The sequence below is a fragment of the Saccostrea cucullata genome, unplaced genomic scaffold, assembly GCF_032062105.1.
Source record: "Saccostrea cucullata isolate Sc308-1 unplaced genomic scaffold, CSIRO_AGI_Scuc_v1 ctg1398, whole genome shotgun sequence".
Lineage (NCBI taxonomy): Eukaryota > Metazoa > Mollusca > Bivalvia > Ostreida > Ostreidae > Saccostrea > Saccostrea cuccullata.
This window is the reverse complement of record NW_026929212.1, coordinates 300,710-327,578: the sequence shown is the minus strand read 5'-3', so window position 1 is coordinate 327,578 and position 26,869 is coordinate 300,710. Positions and strand designations below refer to the sequence as shown.

Here is a 26,869-nt window from a genome sequence, read left to right as displayed (position 1 = left end):
GTTTACATTCGGAACTCTCTAGATTGTTCCTAGTAAATGCACTATGCGGGTTATTCTTTTTGCTACATTACGAATACACGGAACGAATTCTATCGTTAAAACCGGGTCCGTAGGACAATATCATTTTAACGATAGAACATTCTATCTACTCCCACCCCTACCCCAAACAGACACTTTCACCTCAAAAAACTAGTTTTAGTTTTAATGAAATATAAAAGTTTTTATTATGTAATCCATTTATTTTCTTTATTTCAAGTCTTTTGTTGTTAATTTCCTTTTGGTTCCCTTTGGGTTCTTTTGGGTCCTTTTGGGTAAATCGACGCACTGGGGATTCAATATGATCGGGCTCGGCATTTTGACTTATATACTTTGTACACAAAGCCAGATCGGAAGGTGCATACACAAAGCCAGATCGGACGGTGAAGGTAATCATTTGATATTAAGTTTATATCATCTGTTTAATATGTTTATTCAATCAGTCCTTACAGAAACATGTTCCGTATAAAAAGATAAGGGACAACTGCAAAAGGCTAGAAAGACGTCACGTGGTGTGAGTCCAGGGTCGGAGAGTAGATTCTAATAGGACACGGACGCCCCATATATTAACCCTCGAATCACGAGTTTTCGTGGTATTGGGGCTGATGTGTAATAATATAGTGCTTCAAGACTGAATAATGGAGGTGTTTGCTATTTTTCACATATATATCAGGTTGGGACCAATCGCCCAAATGGGATATAATATAGTTAGAATAATCTAACTGTGTCTCGGTACAGGCCCTCACCACAGTTAGAATACGTCCCATATACTCGTAATGTAGCAAATCGGAGCGGATCCGCTCCGAAACGATTTTGAAGAATATAAAATGATTTGCACTGGGAATAACTACCAAAATAATCAAAACAAACCTTCTTGAGATTGCTTATGCCTTTTATCCCCAAAAATAATCCATATAAATACGTAAATCCAATTAATTTTCTCAACGTTTTTCTCTCGATTCAAATGTTTACTTTCGGAACTCTCTAGATTGTTCCTAGTAAATGCACTATGCGAGTTATCGCCCGTGTTTCTTTCTGCTACATTACGAATACACGGAACGAATTCTATCGTTAAACCGGGTCCGTAGGACAATATCATTTTAACGATAGAACATTCTATCTAGATATAATAGTCCGTTTGGGATATAATATCTCAAATGGGCTATAAATTTACAGTGCAAAAATTGAAAATTTTTATTTTGGCAATAAATATCATAAATCCGCATCAGGACACTTAAAAAGGAATAACTTTTGGTTGACAAGTTTTTCTGTATGCCCATTATTTAGGAGATTGATCCCTCGGAAGTACCTTAACTTCTTGGGGATCAATCTTACAAACTGTAGGGTTGCAGAAAAACTTGCTTACCAAAAGTTATTCCTTTTCAAGTGTTTTGATGCGGATTTATGATATTTATTGCCAAAATAAAAATTTTCAATTTTTGCACTGTAAATTTATAGCCCATTTGGGATATTATATCCCAAACGGACTATTATATCCCATTTGGGCGACTGGTCCCAACCTGTATATGTACACATGTACAAAATAATAGTCCTTATCATGCTTATCTTATCAACTCTCATATCATTTGTAATTAAGAAATAAGGTATCATTTTTAAACATCTATCGGGATATAAATACGGGTTGGTCCCGAGATTAAATTCCATAAAGCCCAAAGGGCTTTATGATGAATTTAATCTCGTACTAACCCGTATTTATAGCTCTTCTTCTAACTTGTCTAAAGGGGGTCAAAATAGTCTAATTTAAAAAATAGACAACTACCCAGCCCTCTCAATTTGCTTTCTTTGAAATCTACAGATTAAAGATCTTTTTTGGGGGACACCATTAAGCATTAGGAGTGAAACAGTTCACTGCAGTATCAATACACGGTACAAAATCTTTAGTTGTGGGATTCCGGATCGGATTGAATTTTTGGATCGGGATAAAATTTTAAGTACTAATCATGCTAATTAACTTAAATTTTTGTTGACTGATAGTTTGTAAAAATATTTTTAATAGATCTATTCAAGTAATTTTTTTTCACGTTACATCATCTTGAGTATAAATAATGTGACTAGATTAAGTGGATAAAAGCAGAAAACAGCAGTTAAATTTGTTTTCTTCTGTCAAAATGTATCATATAGAAAATAACCCTACCGAGACAAAATTATATGATAAGTATTAAACTGTGAAGGTCAAGTTGTTTCACCCCCATTAACATGATTAAGCAGAGAGGGATCTTCTTTGTGCCAGCACCTACTATGACACTGGACCTCTGTTTATGCAGTCTCATTCGAGGAACCAATCTCCGTGTCCTGCAGTGGGATTCAATTCATTGAATGTATATTGTATGATATCTGTTTTGAGAATTTTTCACTCATATGGAGAGCTGCAAATATTTTCCTTTATACTTGGCACTTTGGGTCATTGAGCAGGGAGGCCAGCACCTCGTACTGCGACATAGGACCTGGGTTTATGCAGGCTCATCGGAGGAACCTCATGTCTCACAGCAGGATTTGAACCCTAGACATAATGATCAACTCCTTACTTTGCGACTCTAGAGCAGCACTTTAACCACTGCATCAGACAGGCAACGAGTGGGATTCAAACATGTAACTCAAAAGGAAATGCTCTAACCACTGTGCTTACACATGTTATAATTGCCCTTTTCCAAAACTAAATGGAAGTGATCACTCTATGAAAATTATGAGTTACAAATGTATCAGAGGTATCCTTTATCAGTTATCTCAATTTATCTGCTAGAGCTGTTACTGGTTACCAAAATGATCCAGAACTGCGGAGCATCCTTGGGTAAGTTGGGGAGTTTACATTGTAAAAATAAATGGCCAAGTCCCTTTACAAGGGGAGATAATGAAGGAAAGAGAAAAATAGGGTGAGGTCATTAAAAAAATCTTCTCAAGAACCAATGGGCCAAAAACTCTTAAGCTTTATGGAAGCATCTGCTGGTAGTATAGATTCTAAATTGTTCAAATCATGACCCAGGGGTAGGGCCGGGCTGCAATAAGTATCAATTTTAACAAAATATTACGATTGATTAAAAACTTATCCAGATTTTAAAAATGCAAAAATCGGATCGCGGAGCAGGTCAAAATCTAGTCAGTTACAGACAATACAATAAATAATGTCTATAGACATACTCACTGTAAAATGGAGGGAAAACGAAATACTGCCTAGAAATTCAAATTAAGAATTGTTACATTGATACATGTACCAAATGATGGTTTCATATTTTGCTTTGTTGAAAAGAAATCAACTTGAGAAGATAAGTTGTCCTTATTGAAAACGACAAAAACGATTACGTTTTCGAACGTCACGGAGCAGCAGATACCGAAGCAATTTTGTGTTTTTCTCAGGAAAAATCCTGAATAAATTCTAAAATGTTGAAGGAATCAAGAAAATATGTCACAAGCAAGTTGTGCATGTGTGTACAAATAGTCCAGGCAGTATTTGAGCGACAGAGACTCTGTATCGGATGAGGATGACCTGTGTAGAAACGATTTTACTGTAAATATCTGAACAAAACTTTAAAATTCGAAACGTAAATGAAAGACAAAGGCGCTTCAGAGTCCTTTATCCTGTGAAAGCAGAGTTAAGTACTAAAAGAAATTAAAACCTTAACAAAGGAAATTATACAATGAGATCAATTCTTAAAAAATAGGGGTGTGCAATATTACCGGTATATCGGTATATTGCGGTATTATCCACCACGATAATATATCGCGATATGAAAATCAGATACCGGTATTTCACGATATTTATAAAAATATATAAAAACCTCCTTTATTGTAGAAACTGTTAAAATAAAACTGGAAACTTCTAAGTCTTTTTCTTTCTCGTTGAAAGAATTCTTCGTCAGTTTCGTTCGGGAGAGAGAGAGGGTGGAAGCTTTTAATTCACTGTTGCAGTTTTGAATATCTTACTTTGAAATAAAATTACTAATTAATAAAACTTTAAAAGAAAATTTATAAGGAAGAAAATATATAAAACATTTTTACAGGGTGTATACCATATGCATTGCGGTTCGCAAAATCTCACATTGAATCTACACGATCGACATCGCGGTGAAATGTCAAGTTCAATATACATGTACATATTAAAAGTAAATGGTCATCCATGTTTTCACTAGTAGCAGTGTTGTTTTAATTATTTTTAATAACTTTCATGCCATTTTAAACACCTTATGCTATAGCAGGAGCATGTATTTATTAAAACAGGCCATTTCCTGATTGTACATCTTGAAATTAGGTCGGGTTAGACTAAATTACCAAAACGCACGAAAACAGGTCACAATTTCTTTCTGGTTTTTTAAAATTTTATTTTGTAACCACAATAAAATTATTTTCATATAGGCCTAATATGTATATTGTTTTAATCTTTAATAACATTTTATGCTACTTCATTAACCCCCCCCCCCCCAAAAAAAAAAGAATTCAATGAAAAAAGATTATATAATGTGTAAAAAATTTTATTTCAATGTGAAAATTCTCCAAGAGAGTTCATATTGTTTTACTATTTTACCTGGAATTTGATTAAAAGTAAAGTGTTAATTTGGTGTGCAATCAATGTCTTATCCCTCCTCTCGCTTTTAAACTTAAAGAAAAATTCAAATAGTCTTTGAACATGACAGCATTTCAAACATTCTGCTCAAATTTATTAATGATAATTAATCTACAATATATTGCAATATATTGCAATATTCAAAGTAAAATATTGCAATATATCGCAATATGGATTTCCTTCGCAATACCCAACTCTATTAAAAAATGAATGTCATGTATTAGAAAAAAAATATGAATGGGCATTGGAATATTTTGTGTGAAATGTATAAGTATATTACATATTATAAATTCTCGAGGCTACGTGTTGATGCTACATTGCCGTTTTGTGTGCTCCGCGGGTACAAAACATGTTGAATTTAAAATGAAGTAAATTTATTTGTGTTAAATTGAATGGAATGAAACTTTACACGTCAACAAAACAAATATTTTTAAATAATATAATGTGCATGTTTTGAATTTCCAGTGAGTAATATAACGAAGATGGACATCGTCCACGAACTTTTCGAACAACCCTCGTATATGCCTATAAATCTATGACTTACTGATGTAATGAATACCTCCTAGGAAAAATATTTAGATTTATTCATGGCTGCATGATGTGAAGAAAAAGTTTCTTATCAGAGGAAATAATATCTTTTAATTGGTTAATGGAAAATTTCAGAAAAAAATATTACCTGTATTTAAATATTATACCAATCATTGTGAGCATATTTTTTAATGAATAATAAACTGAAAAATACAGGGAGGAAATCATTGGCAAGTGTTTAATTTTATTTATGACTGAAGTAAAAAAAAAAATAAAAAAAAACAATTGTGGAAATAATATGTTGGGAAAAAGTTATTTTCCTGAGATTTTATTATGTATAATAACAAAAATTAAAATGAGAAAATAAAAAAGAAAATGTTTCTCACAATAGGCCTATTTTAATGAGAAAGAATATTAAAAAAAAGTCAAATGACAGATTTTGTACGTTTAGGCATATTATTCTAATCGTGCTACTTTTAGATGATACAAGGACTACACATTGATAACTTTTTATGCGCCCGAATTTATTCGGGGCGTATATTGTTTTTGTCATGTCTGTCTGTTTGTCTGTCTGTTGTCAACTTTAACCTTTGCCATAACTTTGGACACATGAGAGATAGAGACTTCATATTTGGTATGCTAGCCTGGTTCCCTGTCCCTATTTTGCTTCGTATACTCTGTGTCACTAGGGCCAGGTGGAGTACAATGGATTCAGGGCGAATCTGCCCTGAATCTTAGCTCATTGTGACGTCGAAAATGGCTGCGCTTCCGGTGAAGACGTTCATTGTGACGTCGTATTTTTCTACATCGACGACGTAATGTATCATTGTTACGTCGATATTTATTTCCGTGGTTAATGGCAACGGTTTAAAAACCCACGATTTAGCGCGCATTTTACTGACCAATCAAAGGAAAGCATGTAACGTAATCCACCTGGCTCTCCTACCTTGGCAAGGGTGAGCCAGGGGACCAGGCTGTTGGTATGCTTACTCTAAGCACTTTCAACTGACACCAAAGTCAATGACCTTGTGACCTTGACTGTGACCTATTTGCTAAAAATTGTTTTTTAGAAGTTTGTTTCACAAACACATCTTGTTTGATAACTGCAATCCTTTTTTTTATCTGCTCTTTAGGATCTAGTTAACTTTAATGGCTCAAAACTGATTAAATAACTAATCACTAAACATCAATGTGTCGCATCACTTATTTTTATAGCTCAGTGATACGATCAATGTTGATCATGTCATGATTTACAGATGTCCTGCAAGGAAACAATTCAAACAAATATTTTATTTCTTTCTGAACCCTCAATTTTTTTTTTCATGGATACATAATTGGGAAAAAAAGATTCAAAATTGGGAAAATATGGCTGATTTTTTAATTGTGAATGGGATAGTAAACGTACCCAAAAACAAGTCAGGATAACCCCTGTTTAATCAAAATCACTGATTCTTCCTCCGAAAATGGAGAATGCCATCTTCATTTTTAGAATATTCCTGGTCACTAAAAGGCTTTTAAATCGGCACTTCATTTTGAGAAAAATCAAACACTAATTTAACCTAAATTCATATCATTAAGTAAGTCGTACCTGTATTCTTCAACTTGTATGCAGTACTTTCGGTTAATTTTGTTGTTTTTGAGGTATGAAGAGACCCATGAATTGATGTCCACCACAAAATGTAAAATAAAAAATACATTACGACTCAACAATTTTTCATCCACAAATCCAAATCTCTATGAGCTAAGAATTTTTACTCAAACCACGAAAATTTGATCTCATTAAAATATGTTATTTGAAATTTACAGTTTATAATAGATATGTGTTTTTTTTTTGAGAATATTGCAAATTAATTATTTGTTTACTTTTTTGCAGGTTTCAGACTAAAGCAATAATTTGTTTATGACGTCAGAGCTACATAACAAGGTCATGACTTCAGAGTTTCCCTATACTGATATCTACAGATTTGATACTGAGTCCATTAGTGAGTATAATTATTTAAACAATAAAATGCTTTGTTTGTTTGTTATTACTGGAATTAACGGAAGCAGCTGTTGCAGAAAAAAATTTTCTGCAATAGCTGTGACCGTTAATTCCAGTACAGTCAATTCTCGAATTATCGCCATTGATTCAACGCCATTTTGGCAATACCGCCATGATTTCCCATGAACGTATTTCCTACTTTATAAAATTCTCTTTATAACGCCAAATTTGCATACTGCCATCCGCCATCCTGTTTTCACAATAAACATCCCTTTTTAAGTGTAAATTATCTTGATATACTGTCACAGGTGCATGTGGTCAGTGAAGCGCGGCTAATTGGTTGACGCTATCCCTGTTGTTAAGCATGCAATTTAAGCAGACAAGGTACATGCAATTAAGTAATTAAACAAGAATTAAATCAACAATAATTTTAACTTGAACTGTTATAATAATTTTGTTTTCTGTTTAATAAAAATCATTTAGCATGTTTAGTCACAGCTTCGACACGAAAGCGGTAGTTGTCAAAGTACGCTGATAACGATATTATTTTCATGGTTTTGATGATCTCTGCTTTAAACAATGCAAAGTTTGCTGAAAAAATAATTATACCATATAAAATTGTGAATGCATCATTAACAATGATGCCATAAACAATGAATTTATTCAAGAATTCATTTTACCTACTATCAGCAATACATGTATATCATGACGTTCGACCAAGCTTGTTTTTTTTTTTTCAATACATGTATCAGACGTGCAGATTTACATGCATACACATGTACTTGTCTTTATTTCATAACTCTACATTTTCTTTTAGTGAAATTGTACATTTGAAAAAAATACTTGAAGTATTTTCAATCAGAAATATGTTTTATATACATGTATATGTAATAATAAGAATAAAAATGCTAAATGGTATTTCTAAGTACAGTAACTCTTCTTCATCATTCATGTTTTCTAAATTATGGAAATTCAATTCATTGCCAAATTCGTTATACCGCCATGATTTCTAAATTACAAAAGGTGGCGATTTATTGAGAATTAACTGTTAAAACAAACAAAGAAAGACATTTTATTTTTAATATTTATATCATTCTGTTTAAATAATCATTTAAAAAGATTAATTATTGTGTTAATGATGCGAATGTCTTAATATGTTTCATTGATGGAACAGCCACTGATCAAGAAATCTGTAAAGGTGATATGTCTAATGTAGTTCATGCAGTGATTAACGCAATGTGTTTTCTTAAGAAATAAAGGAGAAAATATTCAGTGGATGTAAACATATGTAAATAAAGATACTTCTAATACTGTTGAACACAAATATATTGAATATGAATACCCTTTTAAAATTGTAAATGTTGTTAGGCATTCCCAAGCCCAGTTATGTTTTTAGCTGTACTGGTCAGAGAACAGAACATTAGCTTATGTGATAGTAAGTTGTCCATTGTCTGTCTTTCTAGCTGCCCATCTGTCCATCTGTCTGTAAATGATTTTTGAGTGTTACTCTTCCTGAAGTTTAGTCTGATTCCATGATAACTTGGCACACAAATAGACCACACTAAAATAAAAACTTACATTAAAATATAAAGGAAAGTTTGTGAAAAATCTTCCTGAAAAACTGAAATTTATGTAATGTGGAAGCATCATGGGATAGTGTTGTTTCTTAATCATTCAAATCATGACCCCCAGGGGGTAAGGTTGGTCCCTAATAGAGAATGAAATTTTTACATTAAAATATAAGTAAAAATCTTTTCAAGAACCACTGGACCTAAAAAGCTGAAACTTGTTTGGAAACATCCTGGGATAGTGTATATTCTAAATTGCCCAAATCATGACCCCTGGGGTATGGTGGGGTCACAATAGGTATTACAAGGGGGGAAATCTGGTAAAGTACAACATAGCCAAAGTTACTAAGGTGGTCGATGCAGCCCATGGGCCTTTTGTTCCAACATCTGAAAATCCATGATTACTTCTATTAACAACCAGCAGACATTTTTAGGTAGTGCAGATTAAAGTTTATATAATTCATAGCATCCATGCTTGGGATTAGCCCAAACTATGTTACAGGTATAGACTTATAACACTAACAGGACCTGGGTCAAACATATACTAAATCCTACATAACACTATATGTACTTGAAGCTGCTAGACTCTCCAATGTTCCCCTAGAACTGGTACCCTTCAGCATGTTCAGTGACAGGATTGATTCAATTAAGGGCATTCTTACAGTAATAATAGACATACTTATTTCCACAGGGTCATAATTCCACAGAATCTCAATTTCTGTGTAACTCATGGGTTTATTACACAGATTTCTTAGACTGTCACCATATGCCTTACATTTTCATAAAGTATGCTTGGACAAATTTCTATGGAAAATTTGTGACCACATACAAAGCATAAATTAATACCACGCAAAAAAAGTACTTCTACAATATTTTAATAGCCATACTTACTTGCATCAAATATTTGCAATGTGCTTGGACGCCTATGATAATTATCGGACATTTAAAACATAAGAGACATCTCCTTCAACCTGGAACTCTTCAGTTTATATGTTTGAGCACTGGATGGAACTCTTTTTACAAAAAGAACTTAAAGCATTGTTACAGTTCAATTTATTAGCCATAATTATCTAAATCAAGTATTTGCATCATGCCTGGACCCCTTTGATCATTATTGAACATTTAAAACATAAGAGTTATCTCCCTCAACCTAGAACTATTCAGTTTATATGTTTGAGCGCCTGACGGATTTCTTTTTACAAAAGAAGTTGTAGCATTCTTACACATTACTTGTCTTGGTTGTAGTAAAGAAAGAGCCACTTGGGATTTCTGACTGTGTGGAGGAGGAAGAAAACCAACAACTTGTAATAGTGAAGGTAAAGATTTTTTTTTCTGTATTTAAATGGTGCACATGATTTCCAAGAGTTTCCATTATTTAATGTATCTGTTGTTTTTATTGCAAAGCTCTGATCAATTTTTTGCAGGAAACAAGTTGAGATACATACTATCAACAAAGACTTGAATACTGTATTTAATTTACTTTGATAACCTGACACATTTTCATTGTAATTTAAATGAATTTAAATTTTGAAGGACTGGTATGATTACTATGATCCTCACTCATGTTACTTAGACTAAATTTGCATCGATTCTATGGAAAGAGCAGCACACTACCAGAACAGCTGTATGATTAAAGATCTTGGTTTCAGATAATTAAAGATGCTTGCCATTTTTGTCTGTCATCATCTGTCATGCGCTAACATTTGAACATTTTCTGCTTTCTGAAACCACTGAACCAATTTCAACCAAATTTAGCATATTACATCTTAGGGTGAAGTGGAACAAAAATTTGGAATTTCATGGTCCCTGTTTCCCTGGGAGTGGAGCAAAAACCACTAAAATTGTTCCAACTTTTAGAAATCTTCATTTTACACCTGGACATCAAGCAGTCAAACTGTTGGCATGATTGTAATTAGCATTCTGTCCTCTACCAATTTTTTGAAATTCATGGCCCCAGGGTCAGGGGTTCTAGTGCTAGGGTGGGGCTAAATAGGTTATATAGTGAAAATGCATTATTTCTTTGAAATTCTTCTTTTCTGCTCATGGGCATTAAATAAACTAACCAAGTTCATAGTTGAGTTGAAAATGACTGCCTCTTCCAAATTGAGATTTTCATGGCCCCAGTGTCAGGGGTTCTAGTGCTATGACTGGGCTATATAGATTATATACAGTAAAACTCGTTTAGTACAAACACGGATATAGCGAATTCACGGATACAGTGAAGTTCTTTTGGATTCCCCGCAACATTTTAAACAAATCATTGTAAAATTTTACAGTTGTAATGAACTCTGATATAACGAATTTACAGATATAGTGAACTGATTTTGAGTCCCTTTGAGGTTAAATATAGTGAAATCTACATTTTTTATAACGAACTTTCAAAGATCTTAAAATTTGATAAAATGAATTGACTTTATATTCGTTTAGTATATGAAAATAAAAATTCAATTCAAAATAAAAAACTTTGTTATCGAAGGTATGTGTTTGTAATATTTGCTTCCCTAACATATTTGGTAGAAAAATTTGAAGGAAAAAAAGTCGTGCAAATTGTGAATTTGCTTTATATGGTTATACAAATTTGTTATAGGGACACAACAAATGATGGATATAGCAATTAAGTATTAAATTCACTGGTCCCTAGGACTTCGTTATAACCAAGTTTAACTGTAGTAAAACATGAATTTTCTTTGAAAATCTTCTTCTCTTCTCCTGAGCATTAAATAAACCAACTAGTACCTATTGTGAATATAATGGCCCAGGGGTTGGGTTCTGGTGTTAGGTGGGGCTTTTTTGATTATATTGTGAAAATGCATATATCATTAAATTCTTTAAAAACATCTTTTTTGCACCTGGGTATTTTATCATTGAACTATAAACATAGTTACGAAGAGGAAGGATGTCAGGGCTTCTTGTGTAAGGGCGGGGCTCTATAATGTTTACATAGTAAAAATGCATGAATTCTATGAAAAATCTTTTTCTTTGTTCCTGGGTATTATGCCAATGATCTCAGTATATATTTATGACAAAGAAAGCTGCTTTTTCCAAAATTTTTTTAATTTTTTGGCCCCTGGGACAGAGGTACTACATGCATGTGTAGAAGGGGTAGTCTACATAGCCTGATTGATTGATTGTATACCGCTTAATGTCCCACTCCAGAATATTTCACTGATATGGAGACGTCACCATTGCCGGTGAAGGGCTGCAAATTAAGGCCTATGCTTAGCACTTATGGCCTTGAGCAGGGAGGGATCTTTATAGTGCCACACCTGCTATGAAACAGGGCCTCGGTTTATACGGTCTCATCCGAAGGACCGCCCCATTTAGTCCCCTTTTACGACAAGCAAGGGGGTATTGAGGATCTTTTCTAACCTGGATCCCCACAGGGCTACATAGTGTGAAAATGATTTAATTCTTTGATACAGTGGACCTTCAGATATCCTGACGCAAGATATCTGGATGCTTCAGTACCCAGACAATTTTTCATCTGTATGGAATTTTTAAATGTTATATTGTCTTGTTTAACTGGTGATTCAGGTATCCGGACACTTGACATATATATCTGGACAAATTGACTGGGAACCAAAGCGTCCAGATAAATGAGGCTCCACTGTATATGCAATTTGGTATTGATAAAAAACATGATGAAATCAAATTTATAAGTTATAAAATTTATAAGATGTTACCCGAAAATGTATTTTCTCTTTGATACTCTGTACCTCTGGGTATTAAGTAACCAAAGTGAGCAAAGTGATCCAGTGTGTAATTACATGTATGAAAAGCAATGGTGCCCCTTACAAAATTGTGAATTTCATGGCATCATTTCATGTTTAAAACATAAATCAAATTCAATTTTTGGAAAGTTGTTGCATTAAACTCAGGTGACTTATACTAGGCCCATGGGCCTTTTGCTCAGTTTTGGGAGAGAAAAAAATGGAATGTGAAAAAAAATATTCAAGCTGTGTTTCATAAAAAATGTTTTTAAATCGAAAAATTCCAATTGAGTTGTACATCAAAAGAGTAGACATGGAATTTCATATTGTAAAAGATAGTATTGACATATAATATGTTTAATGTGGTTTTGTATTAGTTCACATTTATTGTTGGAAAAAATAAATCAATGTTCTTGACAAGACCCTTGAGCAATTTTCACCTCTTGGCCATCGAGTTTGACCAAGTTTTAGAAATTTTAAAAACTTTTGAATGCATGTATAATATAGTCTTTGTGTATGTTATTTATCCTACAGTGAAAATAGTGCCATGTTGAGCATTTAAACTGATTTTTTGGTGAATGTTGCAGAAGGAAGGGGGGCAGTTTGAATCCGATCAGAGAAATACTGAAAATTTGAAGAACTGCTGTTCAGAAGAAAATGTTGAAGGACATATCTCTACAAGTGTAAGTACTAAGCCTGGTTTATTTAACAGTTGGGAAGATTCAACAAATCAATTACAGAGACATACTGGGGCACAAAGCGGGGATGAAATTTTAAAGTGTGAATTGTGTGGGAAGGCATTCTCTGTATCTCTTTCTCTGACACAAAATGGTAAAGAACCTGATATTTGTGACTATTGTGAAAAGACATTCAACCAATCAGGCACCTTACAAAAAAATAAAAGGGCACATACTGGTAATATAAGCTATAAATGTGATGTGTGTGAAAAACGATTCAAACGATTTTATCCCTTGAAGATACATATAAGGATACATACAGGTTATAACCCTTATAATTGTGGTTTGTGTGGGAAAAATTTCATGGAATTAGCAGTTTTAAAGAAACACATGAACACACATACAGGTGACAAACCGTATAAATGTGGTATTTGTGAAAAGGCATTCATAGAATTAGCAGTTTTAAAGAAACACATGCGGACACATATGGGAAATAAACCTCATAAATGTGATGATTGTGGGAAGGCATTCACACAGTCAGGTTCCTTGAAGAGGCACAGGAGGACACACACAGGTGATAAACCTTATAAATGTGATGTATGTGGAAAGGAATTCAGTCAGTCAGGTGACTTACAGAAACACATGAGGATACATACAGGTGATAAACCATTCAAATGTGATGTATGTCAGAAGACATTCACCCATTCACAATGCTTACTGAGTCACATGAGGACACATACAGGTGATAAACCTTATAAATGTGATGTTTGTGGGAAGGTGTTCACACAGTCAGGTTCTTTGAAGAGACACATGAGGACACACACAGGTGATAAACCTCATAAATGTGATGTTTGTGGAAAGGCATTCATACAGTCAAATGACTTAAAGAAACACATGAATACACATACAGGAAATAAACCTCATATTTGTGATGTTTGCGGAAAGTCATTTTCTGAATTAAGCAACTTAAAGGCCCACCTTATGGTACATACAGGGGATAAACCTTATAAATGTGATGTATGTGGGAAGGCATTTACACATTCAAGTGGCTTAAAGAAACACAGGAGGATACATATAGGTGATAAACCATTCAAATGTGATGTATGTCAGAAGACATACACATGTACACCAAGTCACAATGCTAGCAGAGTCACATGAGGACACATACAGGTGATAAACCTTATAAATGTGCTGTATGTGGGAAGACATTTTCCCTCTCAGAAAACTTACAGATACACATGAGAACACATACAGGTGAAAAACCTTATCAATGTGATATTTGTGGGAAGGCTTTTGCACTGTCAAATCACCTACAGTATCACATGAGGACACATACAGGTGATCAACCTTATAAATGTAATGTGTGTGGAAAGGCATTCAATCTGTCAGGTGACTTAAAGAGTCACATGAGGACACATACAGGTGATAAACCTTATAAATGTGATGTTTGTGGAAAGGCATTCAGTCGGTCACCTTACTTAAAGAGACACATGAGGAAACATACTGGTGACAAACCTTATAAATGTGATGTTTGTGGAAAAGCATTCAGTTGGTCACCCGACTTAAAGAGACACATGAGGATACATACTGGTGATAAACCTTATAAATGTGATGTTTGTGGAAAGGCATTCAGTCGTTCACCCGACTTAAAGAGACACATGAGGAAACATACTGGTGACAAACCTTATAAATGTGATGTTTGTGGAAAAGCATTCAGTTGGTCACCCGACTTAAAGAGACACATGAGGATACATACTGGTGATAAATCTTTCAAATGTGATGTAAGTCCGAAGGTTTTCACCCAGTGACAGGCCTTACAGAGACACCTGAGGACACATACAGGTGATAAGCCTAATTAATGTGATTTTGTTGAAATGGCTTTTATTCGAATAATATACAGGAACACTTGAGGACACATACAGGTGATAAATTAAATAAGTATGATCTGTGTGGACAAGCATTCAACTGGGAAGGAAAAGTTCAGATACACATAAGAACACATACTGATGGAAAACCTTATAAACTTGACATGTGTTGGAAGGCATTTAAGCCGTCTGAGGACTTGCAGAGCACGTGAAGAGACAAACAAGTGATAAACCTTATATTAAAACTTGATATGTGCGAAAGGTCTTATTCTGATGTTAATACTTTAAAGGACAATAGACGATGCATTCAGGTGAAAAACCTTACAAATGTAATGTACGTGGACATGTTTTCAGCAGAGCATATAAAGTAACACAAATACCCATGTACAGGTGACAGCATGTATTTGTAAAAAATAAAGGATGGCATAAAGTCTTTAAGAACGACATTAAGATGCACAGCAGTGAGGCATATGTCAATTTAAAGTTTCCTGAAATCAGGTTCATCAGACAATATATACACAGAGATAGATAACACATATTTTCCACTGTCATAATAATGACAGTAAAAACCTGAGAAAAGAATTTTCTGTGAACATTATTTTTAATATGGTATCAAATGTACAATTGAGGAGTAAAATGATGCATGGTAAGGTATTCATTCTATCTACTCATCTGATAAGTGTATGGTCAATTTTATCAAATTACTACATGTATAAGGGAAGTAACTCCACCATTTGAAATATAATTCAACACATTTTGAAGAAAACTTGATATTTTTATGGTGATAAAAATACGTTAATACTTTAAAGGACAATAGACGATGCATTCAGGTGAAAAACCTTACAAATGTAATGTACGTGGACATGTTTTCAGCAGAGCATATAAAGAAACACAAAAACACATGTACAGGTGACAGCATGTATTTGTAAAAAATAAAGGATGGCATAAAGTCTTTAAGAACGACATTAAGATGCACAGCAGTGAGGCATATGTCAATTTAAAGTTTCCTGAAATCAGGTTCATCAGACAATATATACACAGAGATAGATAACACATATTTTCCACTGTCATAATAATGACAGTAAAAACCTGAGAAAAGAATTTTCTATGAACATTATTTTTAATATGGTATCAAATGTACAATTGAGGAATAAAATGATGCATGGTAAGGTATTCATTCTATCTACTCATCTGATAAGTGTATGGTCAATTTTATCAAATTACTACATGTATAAGGGAAGTAACTCCACCATTTGAAATATAATTCAACACATTTTGAAGAAAACTTGATATTTTTCTGGTGATGTCAAAATCTGTACAATATTATTGATATATTTTGTAAATTTGATTAAGGATTCTAATAAATATAAATGAAGAAATGAATGAATATAAGGTGTAAATTTCATAATACAAATATTTCTGTATGCTGAATATTATTTTTATACCTCTTATATTTTGGTTGAATTAAACACAAAGACTTTTATGTTTTTGATTTCCAAAATAAATTGTACTGTACAATTGTTATTTTTTTAAGGCCCATCTGAACCAAAGGACAAGTGCACTTAGGTTATGCTTTTTATGTGCCATTTTACTTATGTAAACAATATATTATCAAATCGTTTTCTTTTGGTAATAGTTAGAAATAAGTGGATATTTCGAATTAAAACACATATACATGTAAAGCATCACCTAAAGCAGCGTGGATTTGAAACAATTAAATGATTTTAAATGCCCATGGATTCCCTGAATCTGGAAAAGTTGTACCGAATCTTCTTTGACTTTCGTTTATGTAAATCAAGGTGAATAGATATTTCAATAGACTCTTGAACATGGTGGATCATACACGGGCATGTTTGTAGAATGTTACGTTTTGTACCAAATTTGTTTTAAAAAATTGAATGAAGTTGTGTGATCTTGGAGTCATAATGATCAAACTAAGAAATTGGTACTCTTGCAATGAAAAAAAAATACAAATATAGTTTCATTGAATTTGAAATAAAAAAGGAGTGTTTAGGTGGCTTTCAATGCTATAGGAAAAACATTGTACGTTTTTTACATTTTTGATATTTTAACTACCAGCCTAATTGTATGCAAATTTCCTACCTTCACACAAGTTTTATCAATGTATTATGCGTCTTTTGTCACTAGCACAAGTTTGTACAAAGTTAGGCTCATAGTAAACAAAAGCTTTGAAATGATTGACCATACTCGATTTACTATAATAGAAAATCACAAATGTCGGCTGACCCCTGGAATATTCAATGGTTTTGTTCTTTGTATATTCGTGGATTTCAGGCCCAATCAGGGGTAAAATTTCTTGAGTCGTACGGTTTAGATATCAATTAATGATTTGGGATGAAAAAGTTATTGGATTGTTTATTTTTTCACGTTTAGCCATGGCCCACAAGGGAACTCAGTCTTTGTCCATTATCTGTCATCGTCTGTTTGCGTCAGTGTCCTGTGCACATTTTCATATTCTCCTCGAAAACTACAGGGTCCATTTCAACCAAATTTGCCACGGATTATCCCTACGTGGAGGGGATTCAAGTTTGTTCAAATGAAGGAACAGACCTTCTTCCAAGAGGAGATAACAATTCATGCATTTAAGATTTAATTTGTTCAAATCATGACCCCTTGGGAACTACCCGATAGGTAGAGGCCACAAAGGGGATTTTTTTTACAGTACATGTATCTTTCTAAACATGCTAAAGAACGGGAAAGTTTTATGTTATGTTGATATGAATCCTCAAGTAATGTAAAATTCAAGCCTCTTGGCCATGGTTTTTGACAAAGATTTTGAAATTAAAAAAAAAATCTTGAATTCATGTATCATTTAGTCTTTATGTGTGTAATTAATCCTACAGTAAAAATATTAATAGTACCATGTTGAGCATTAAAACTGATTTCTTTGGTCAATCTTACAGATGGAAAGGGGAGAGTTTGAATCCGATCAGAGAAATACTGAAAATTTGAAGAACTGCTGTTCAGAAGAAAATGAGACAAGAGATGAAGAAAAACAAATCAATGCAAGTGTAAGTACTAAGCATGGTTTATTTAACAGTAGGGAAGATTCAACAGATCAATTACAGAGGCAAACTGGGACACAAAGCGGGGATCAATTACAGAGGCAAACTGGGACACTAAGCGGGGATCAATTACAGAGGCAAACTGGGACACTAAGGGGGGATCAATTACAGAGGCAAACTGGGACACTAAGCGGGGATCAATTACAGAGGCAAACTGGGACACTAAGCGGGGATCAATTACAGAGGCAAACTGGGACACTAAGCGGGGATCAATTACAGAGGCAAACTGGGGCACAAAGCGGGGATAAAATTTTAAAGTGTGAATTATGTGGGAAGGCCTTCACTGCATTAAAAGAAATAAAAAGCTACCCGTGGACACAACCTGGTGAAGAACTTGACATTTGTGATGATTGTGAAAAAACTTTCAACCAATCAGGTGCCTTACACAAAAATAAGAGAACACATGCCTTGAATACACATAAATGTGATTTGTGTGAAAAACACTTCAAACGATTTTATACCTTGAAGATACATATAAGGATACATACAGGTTATAAACCTTATAAATGTGGTTTGTGTAAGAAAAATTTCATGGAATCGGCAGTTTTAAAAAAACACATGAAGACACATACAAGTGATAAACCTTATAAATGTGGTGTTTGTAAAAAGGCTTTCATAGAATTTACAGTTTTGAAGAGACACATGCGGACACATACAGGAAATAAACCTCATAAATGTGACGTTTGTGGAAAGTCTTTTTCTGAATCAAGCAACTTAAAGACCCACCTTATGATACATACTGGTGAAAAACCTTATAAATGTGATGTGTGTGGAAAGGCATTCAAACTGTTACATCACTTAAAGGATCACATGAAAATACACACTGGTGATAAACCTTATAAATGTGATGTGTGTGAGAAGGCATTAACCCAGTCATCACGCTTACAGACTCACATGAGGACACATACTGGTGAAACACCTTATAAATGTGATATTGGTGGGAAGGCATTCATTCGAGTTGATAATTTACAGGAACACATGAGGACACATACAGGTGATGAATTGTATAAGTGCGATATATGTGGAAAGGCTTTCAACTGGGCAGGAAAACTACAGATACACATGAGGACACATCCTGGTGAAAAACTTTATAAATGTGACAAGTGTAGGAAGGCATTCAAGCTGTCTGAGGACTTACAGAAACACATGAAGAGATATACAAGTGATAAACCTTATTAATGTTATCTGTGTGCGAAAGGTCTTTCTCTGATGTTAATACTTTAAAAGACTATATGATGATACATACAGGTGAAAAACCTTACAAATGTAATGTATGTGGACATGCATTCAGCAGAGTATATATAAAGAAACACTTATGGACACAATCAGGTGATAGCATAAAGTGTAGAAAATATAGGATGGCATAAAGTCTTTAAGAACGACATGAAGATGCACAAAAGTGATACATATGTCAATTTAAAGTTTCCTGAAATCAGGTTCATCAGACAATATATTGACAGAGAAAGATAACACATATTCAACTATTTTATGACATTAAAAACCTGAAAAAAGGAATTTTCTATGAACACTATTTTTATGCCCCCCTTCGATGAAGGGAGGGCATATTGCTTTGCTGCTGTCTGTTGGTATGTCGGTCCATTTAGTTTACGTTCATTTTCTTCACAATTGCTGCACGTACTGAAATAAAATTTAGTATACAGGTATATCAGATAAATATCTAGGTCAAGTTCTGTTTTGGGTAAGATTGCACCATAATTGACAGAGTTATGCCCCTTGGACTTAAGAAAAATTCCAATTTTTTGCAGTTTCTGTTCATTTTCTTTACAACCATTGCACATACTAAAATGAAATTTGGTATACAAGTATAGCATATGAATATCTAGATCAGGTTTTGTTTTGGGTATGATTGCACCATTTTTGACAGAGTTATGCCCCTTGGACTTACAAAAAATCCTATTATTTGCAGTTTCCATTCATTTTCTTTGAAGAGGTTGCACATATTGAAATGGAATTTAGTATACAGATTATTCAGATGAATATCTAAGTCAAGTTCTGTTTTTGGTATGATGGCAGCATAATTGACAAAATTATGCCCCTTGGACTTGCAAAAATTCCTATTATTTGCAAATTCCGTTCATTTTCTTTGAAAAGGTTGCACATATTGAAATGGAATTTAGTATACAGATTAATCAGACGAATATATAGGCCAAGTTCTGTTTTGGGTACAATCGCACAATAATTGACAGTTTTGCCCCTTGGACTTACAAAAATTCCAATTTTTTGCAGTTTCCATTCATTTTGTTTAGAGAGGTTGCACATATTGAAATGGAATTTAGTATACAGATTAGTCAGATAAATATCTAGGTCAAGTTCGGTTTTGGGTATGATCACACCATTTTTGACATAGTTATGCCCCTTGGACTTAGAAAAATTCCAATTTGTTGGGGAGGGGGGCATAAATTTTTTACAAACATCTCTAGTTAATATGGTATCAAAGGTACAATTGAAATAAATGATGCATGGTAAGGTATACATCCCAGCTGATACTCATTTGATGAGTATATGGTCAATTTGATCACCCAAATTACTACATGTATAAAGGAAGTAACTCTACCACTTGAAATATAATTCAAGAAAACTTTTTTCTGGTGATGTCCAAAATCTGTAAAATATAATTGATATATTTGGTTAATTTGATTGATGATACTTATAAACATAAATAAAGAAATGAATAGATAAAAGGTATAAGTTTCATAATATTATATTTCTGAATGCTGAATTTTATTTTTATTTTTATACCTCTTATTTTTTTATTTAATTAAACACAAAGACTTTTATGTGATTGATTCCCAAAATAAAATTGTATGTTCGATTGTTAATTTTTTTAAAGCTCAACTGAATCAAATTGTCCTTTTGTCTGTCGCTGTCATCATTGTTTGCGTCATTGTCATGTGCACATTTTCATATTCTCCTCGAAAACTACAGGGCCCATTTCAACCAAATTTGCCACAGATTATCCCTACATGAAGGGGATTCAATTGTTCAATTGAAGGAACAGACCTTCCAAGGGGAGTTAATAATTCATGCATTTAATATTTAATTTGTTCCAATCATGATCCCTTGGGAACTATCCGGTAGGGAGGGGTCCCAATGGGGAATTTTTTTTTTGGCCATGAATTTCAACCAAGTTTTTGAAATTTAAAAAAAATTCCTGAACGCATGTATAATTTAGTCTTTGTGTGTTATTTATCCTACAGTGAAAATTGTGCCGTGTTGAGCATTAAAACTGATTTTTGGTCAATGTTGCAGAAGGAAAGGGGGCAGTTTGAATCCAGTCGGGGAAATACTGAAAATTTGAAGAGCTGCTGTTCAGAAGAAAATGAGATCAGAGATGAAGAAAAACAAATCAATGCAAGTGTAAGTACTAAGCCTGGTTTATTTAACAGTAAAGAAGATTCCACTCACTCAGATCAATTACAGAGGCAAACTGGGGCACAGAACGGGGATAAAATTTCGAAATGTGAATTTTGTGGGAAGGCTTTCAGTGTATCTCTGTTTCTGACACAAACTGGTGAAGATCCTGATATCTGTGATGATTGTGAAAAGACATTTAACCAATCAGGCACCTTACACAATAATAAGAAGACACATACTGGTAATATACGCTATAAATGTGATGTGTGTGAAAAACCCTTTGAACGATTTTATTCTTTGAAGATACATATAAGGATACACACAGGTTATGAACCTTATAAATGTGGTGAGTGTGGGAAAACTTTTATGGTATTTACAGTTCTAAAGAGGCACATGAAGACGCATACGGGAAATAAGCTTCATCAATGCGATGCCTGTGGAAAGTCATTTTTTGAATCAAACAACTTAAAGAGCCACCTTATGACACATACAGGTGATAAACCTTATAAATGTGATGTGTGTGGAAAGGCATTCAGTCGGTCACCTGACTTGAAGAGACACATGAGGATACATACTGGTGATAAACCTTTCAAATGTGATGTATGTCAGAAGGCATTCACCCTGTCGCAGACCTTACAGAATCACATGAGGACACATACTGGTGATAAACCTTTCAAATGTGATATATGTCAGAAGGCATTCATCCAGTCACCAAACTTACAGAGTCACATGAGGACACATACTGGTGATAAACCTTTCAAATGTGATGTATGTCAGAAGGCATTCACCCAGATACAACACTTACAGAATCACATGAGGACACACACTGGTGATAAACCTTTCAAGTGTGATGTATGTCAGAAGGCATTCACCCAGTCACACCACTTTCAGAAACACATGAGGACACATACTGGTGATAAACCTTACAAATGTGAAATATGTGAGAAGGCATTCATCCAGAAACAATACCTACAGAGCCACATGAAGACACATACTGGTGATAGGCCTTATGTTAAGTCTGTGAAAAGGCGTTTCACCGAATAGATAATTTACAGGAACACAGGTTTGAGGAGGACACATGCTGGTATAAATCTTATAAATGTGATCTATGTGGATACGTATTCAACAGTGCAGGAAAACTACAGATACACATTAGAACACATACTGGTGAAAAAACCTTATAATAAATGCGAAGTGTTGGAAGGCATTCAAGAGGTCCAATGACTTACAGAATCACATAAGGAGACATATAGGTCATAAACCTTATATTAAAATGTGATGTTAATACTTGAAAGGACCCTATAACAATAGAGACAGTTGAAAAACCTTACAAATGTGATGTGTGTGGACATTCATTCAGTGGATCATATAGATAAAAGAAACACATGAAGACACGTACAGGTGATATCATATACACATGATATGGTGTAGAAAATGTAGGATGGAATAAAGTATTTCAGAACGACATTAAGGTACACAACAGTGATACATATGTCAATTTGAAGTTTCCCGAAATCAGGTTCATCAGACAATATATTGACAGAGAAAGATAACACATATTCAACTATTTTATGACATTAAAAACCTGAGAAAAGGAATTTTCTATGAACATTATTTTTACGCCCCCCTTCGATGAAGGGAGGGCATGTTGCGTTGCTGCTGTCTGTGGGTATGTCAGTCCATTTAGTTTACGTTCATTTTCTTCACAATTGCTGCACGTACTGAAATAAAATTTAGTATACAGGTATATCAGATAAATATTTAGGTCAAGTTCTGTTTTGGGTAAGATTGCACCATAATTGACAGAGTTATGCCCCTTGGACTTGGAAAAATTCCAATTTTTTGCAGTTTCTGTTCATTTTCTTTACAACCATTGCACATACTAAAATGAAATTTGGTATACAAGTATAGCATATGAATATCTAGATCAGGTTTTGTTTTGGGTATGATCGCACCATTTTTGACAGAGTTATGCCCGTTGGACTTACAAAAAATCCTATTATTTGCAGTTTCCATTCATTTTCTTTGAAGAGGTTGCACATATTGAAATGAATTTAGTATACAGATTATTCAGATGAATATCTAAGTCAAGTTCTATTTTTGGTATGATGGCATCATAATTGACAAAATTATGCCCCTTGGACTTGCAAAAATTCCTATTATTTGCAAATTCCGTTCATTTTCTTTGAAGAGATTGCACATATTGAAATGGAATTTAGTATACAGATTAATCAGACGAATATATAGGCCAAGTTCTTTTTTTGGTACAATCGCACAATAATTGACAGTTTTGCCCCTTGGACTTACAAAAATTCCAATTTTTTGCAGTTTCCATTCATTTTGTTTAGAGAGGTTGCACATATTGAAATGGAATTTAGTATACAGATTAGTCAGATAAATATCTAGGTTTTGGGTATGATCACACCATTTTTTACAGAGTTATGCCCCTTGGACTTAGAAAAATTCCAATTTGTTGGGGAGGGGGGCATAAGTGTTTTACAAACATCTCTTGTTAATATGGTATCAAATGTACAATTGAAATAAATGATGCATAAATTATACATCCCATATACTCATTTGATGAGTATATGGTCAATTTGATCACCCAAATTACTACATATATAAAGGAAGTAACTCCACCATTTCAAATATAATTCAAGAAAACTTGATATTTTTCTGGTGATGTCCAAATCTGTACAATATAATTGATATATTTGGTTAATTTGATTGATGATACTAATTAACATAAATGAAGAAATGAATAAATAAAAGATGTAAATTTCATAATACAAGTATTTCTGAATGCTGAATTTTATTATTATTTTTGTTTTTATACCTCTTATTTTTTGGTTGAATTAAACACAAAGACTTTTATGTCTTTGAGTCCCAAAATAAAAATTATATGTTCGATTGTTATTTTTTTAAAGCTCAACTGAATCAAATGTGTCCTTTTGTCTGTCGCTGTCATCATTGTTTGCGTCATTGTCGTGTGCACATTTTCATATTCTCCTCGAAAACTACAGGGCCCATTTCAACCAAATTTGCCACAGATTATCCCTACATGAAGGGGATTTAATTGTTCAGTTGAAGGAACAGACCTTCTTTCAAGGGGAGATAATAATTCATGCATTTAATATTTAATTTGTTCCAATTATGATCCCTTGGTAACTACCCGGTGGGGAGGGGTCCCAATGGGGATTTTTTTTACAGTATCTTTCTAAAGAACAGGAAAGTTTTATGTTATATTGATATGAATCCTCAAGTAGTGTAAAAATCAAGCCTGTTGGCCATGAATTTCAACCAAGTTTTTGAAATTAAAAAAAATCCTGAATGCATGTATAATTTAGTCTTTGTGTGTTATTTATCCTACAGTGAAAATAGTGCCGTGTAGAGCATTAAAACTGATTTTTGGTCAATGTTGCAGAAGGAAAAGGGGAAGTTTGAATCCAATCAGAGAAATACTGAAAATTTGAAGAGCTGCTGTTCAGAAGAAAATGAGACAAGAGATGAAGAAAAACAAATCAATGCAAGTGTAAGTTCTAAGCCTGGTTTATTTAACAGTAAGGAAGATTTCACTCACTCAGATCAATTACAAAGGCAAACGGGGGCACAGAACGGGAATAAAATTTCGAAATGTGAATTTTGTGGGAAGGCCTTCGGTGTATCTCTGTTTCGGACACAAACTGGTGAAGATCCTGATATCTGTGATGATTGTGAAAAGACATTTAACCAATCAGGCACCTTGCACAATAATAAGAGGACACATACTGGTAATATACGCTATAAATGTGATGTGTGTGAAAAACCCTTCGAACGATTTTATTCTTTGAAGATACATATAAGGATACACACAGGTTATGAACCTTATAAATGTGGTGTGTGTGGAAAAACTTTTATGGTATTTACAGTTCTAAAGAGGCACATGAAGACGCATACAGGAAATAAGCTTCATCAATGCGATACCTGTGGAAAGGCATTTTCTGAATCAAATAACTTAAAGGCCCATCTTATGACACATACAGGTGCTAAACCTTATAAATGTGATGTGTGTGGAAAGGCATTCAGTCGGTCACCTGACTTGAAGAGACACATGAGGATACATACTGGTGATAAACCTTTCAAATGTGATGTATGTCAGAAGGCATTCACCCAAACACAACACTTACAGAGTCACATGAGGACACATACTGGTGATAAACCTTTCAAATGTGATATATGTGAGAAGGCATTCACCCAGTCACAATGCTTGCAGAGTCACATGAGGACACATACTGGTGATAAACCTTTCAAATGTGATATATGTCAGAAGGCATTCATCCAGTCTCCGAACTTGCAGAGTCACATGAGGACACATACTGGTGATAAACCTTTCAAATGTGATGTATGTCAGAAGGCATTCACCCAGATACAACACTTACAGAATCACATGAGGACACATACTGGTGATAAACCTTTCAAATGTGATGTATGTCAGAAGGCATTCACCCAGTCACACTACTTACAGAAACACATGAGGACACATACTGGTGATAAACCTTTCAAATGTGAAATATGTGAGAAGGCATTCACCCAGAAACAGTACTTACAGAGCCATATGAAGACACATACTGGTGATAGGCCTTATGTTAAGTCTGTGAAAAGGCGTTTCACCGATTAGATAATTTACATGAACACAGGTTTGAGGAAGACGCATACTGGTGATAACCGTATAAACCTTATAAAGGTGATCTATGTGGATAGGCATTCAACTGTGCAGGAAAATTACAGATACACATTAGAACACATACCGGTGAAAAACCTTATAAATGCGAAGTGTTGGAAGGCATTCAAGAGGTCCAAGGACTTACAGAATCACATAAGGAGACATATAGGTCATAAACCTTATATTAAAATGCGATGTTAATTCTTGAAAGGACCATATAACGATAGATACAGGTGAAAAACCTTACAAATGTGATGTATGTGGACATTCATTCAGTGGATCATATAGATAAAAGAAACACATGATTGACATGAAGACAAATACAGGTGATATCATATACACATTATATAGTGTAGAAAATAAAGGATGGAATAAAGTATTTCAGAACGACATTAAGATACACAACAGTGATACATATGTCAATTTGAAGTTTCCCGAAATCAGGTTCATCAGACAATATATTGACAGAGAAAGATAACACATATTTTCATTATTTTATGAAATTAAAACACCCTTAAAAAGGAATTTTCTATGATATGGTATCAAACAAGAAGGCTTATATAGGCTATGCAAGTAACCTGCTGCCCAATCCATTTATGTATGCATTACATAATAAAATGATGTTCAAATCAAATCAAACTACAATTGACAAAAAATAATGCATGGAAAGGTAAACACCCCACATAGTCATATACTCATTTGATAGGTATGGGTATATAGTATCTAAAAATACCATTTCCCGCCAAATTACTATACATATATGCA

At 33.9% G+C, this 26,869-nt stretch overlaps 2 protein-coding genes across 2 annotated transcripts in view; both read left to right on the top strand.

Annotated features, from left to right (window-relative positions):
* The first annotated feature begins 372 nt into the window (after positions 1–372).
* The window catches only part of LOC134280093 (zinc finger protein 721-like), a 71,082-nt gene continuing 44,585 nt past the window's right edge, over positions 373–26,869 (top strand). The window contains exons 1-4 of the mRNA XM_062762523.1: positions 373–425; positions 7,014–7,122; positions 9,935–10,005; positions 24,827–24,934. Coding sequence (XP_062618507.1) covers positions 7,041–7,122; positions 9,935–10,005; positions 24,827–24,934 — 261 coding nt within the window. The 5' untranslated portion in view covers positions 373–425; positions 7,014–7,040. The remainder of the gene's footprint in view (positions 426–7,013; positions 7,123–9,934; positions 10,006–24,826; positions 24,935–26,869) is intronic.
* On the top strand, positions 14,154–15,295 carry LOC134280103 (zinc finger protein 235-like). The gene has a single exon (XM_062762530.1). It carries the CDS (start codon positions 14,231–14,233, stop codon positions 14,882–14,884), a length of 654 nt encoding a protein of 217 aa, XP_062618514.1. The 5' UTR covers positions 14,154–14,230; the 3' UTR covers positions 14,885–15,295.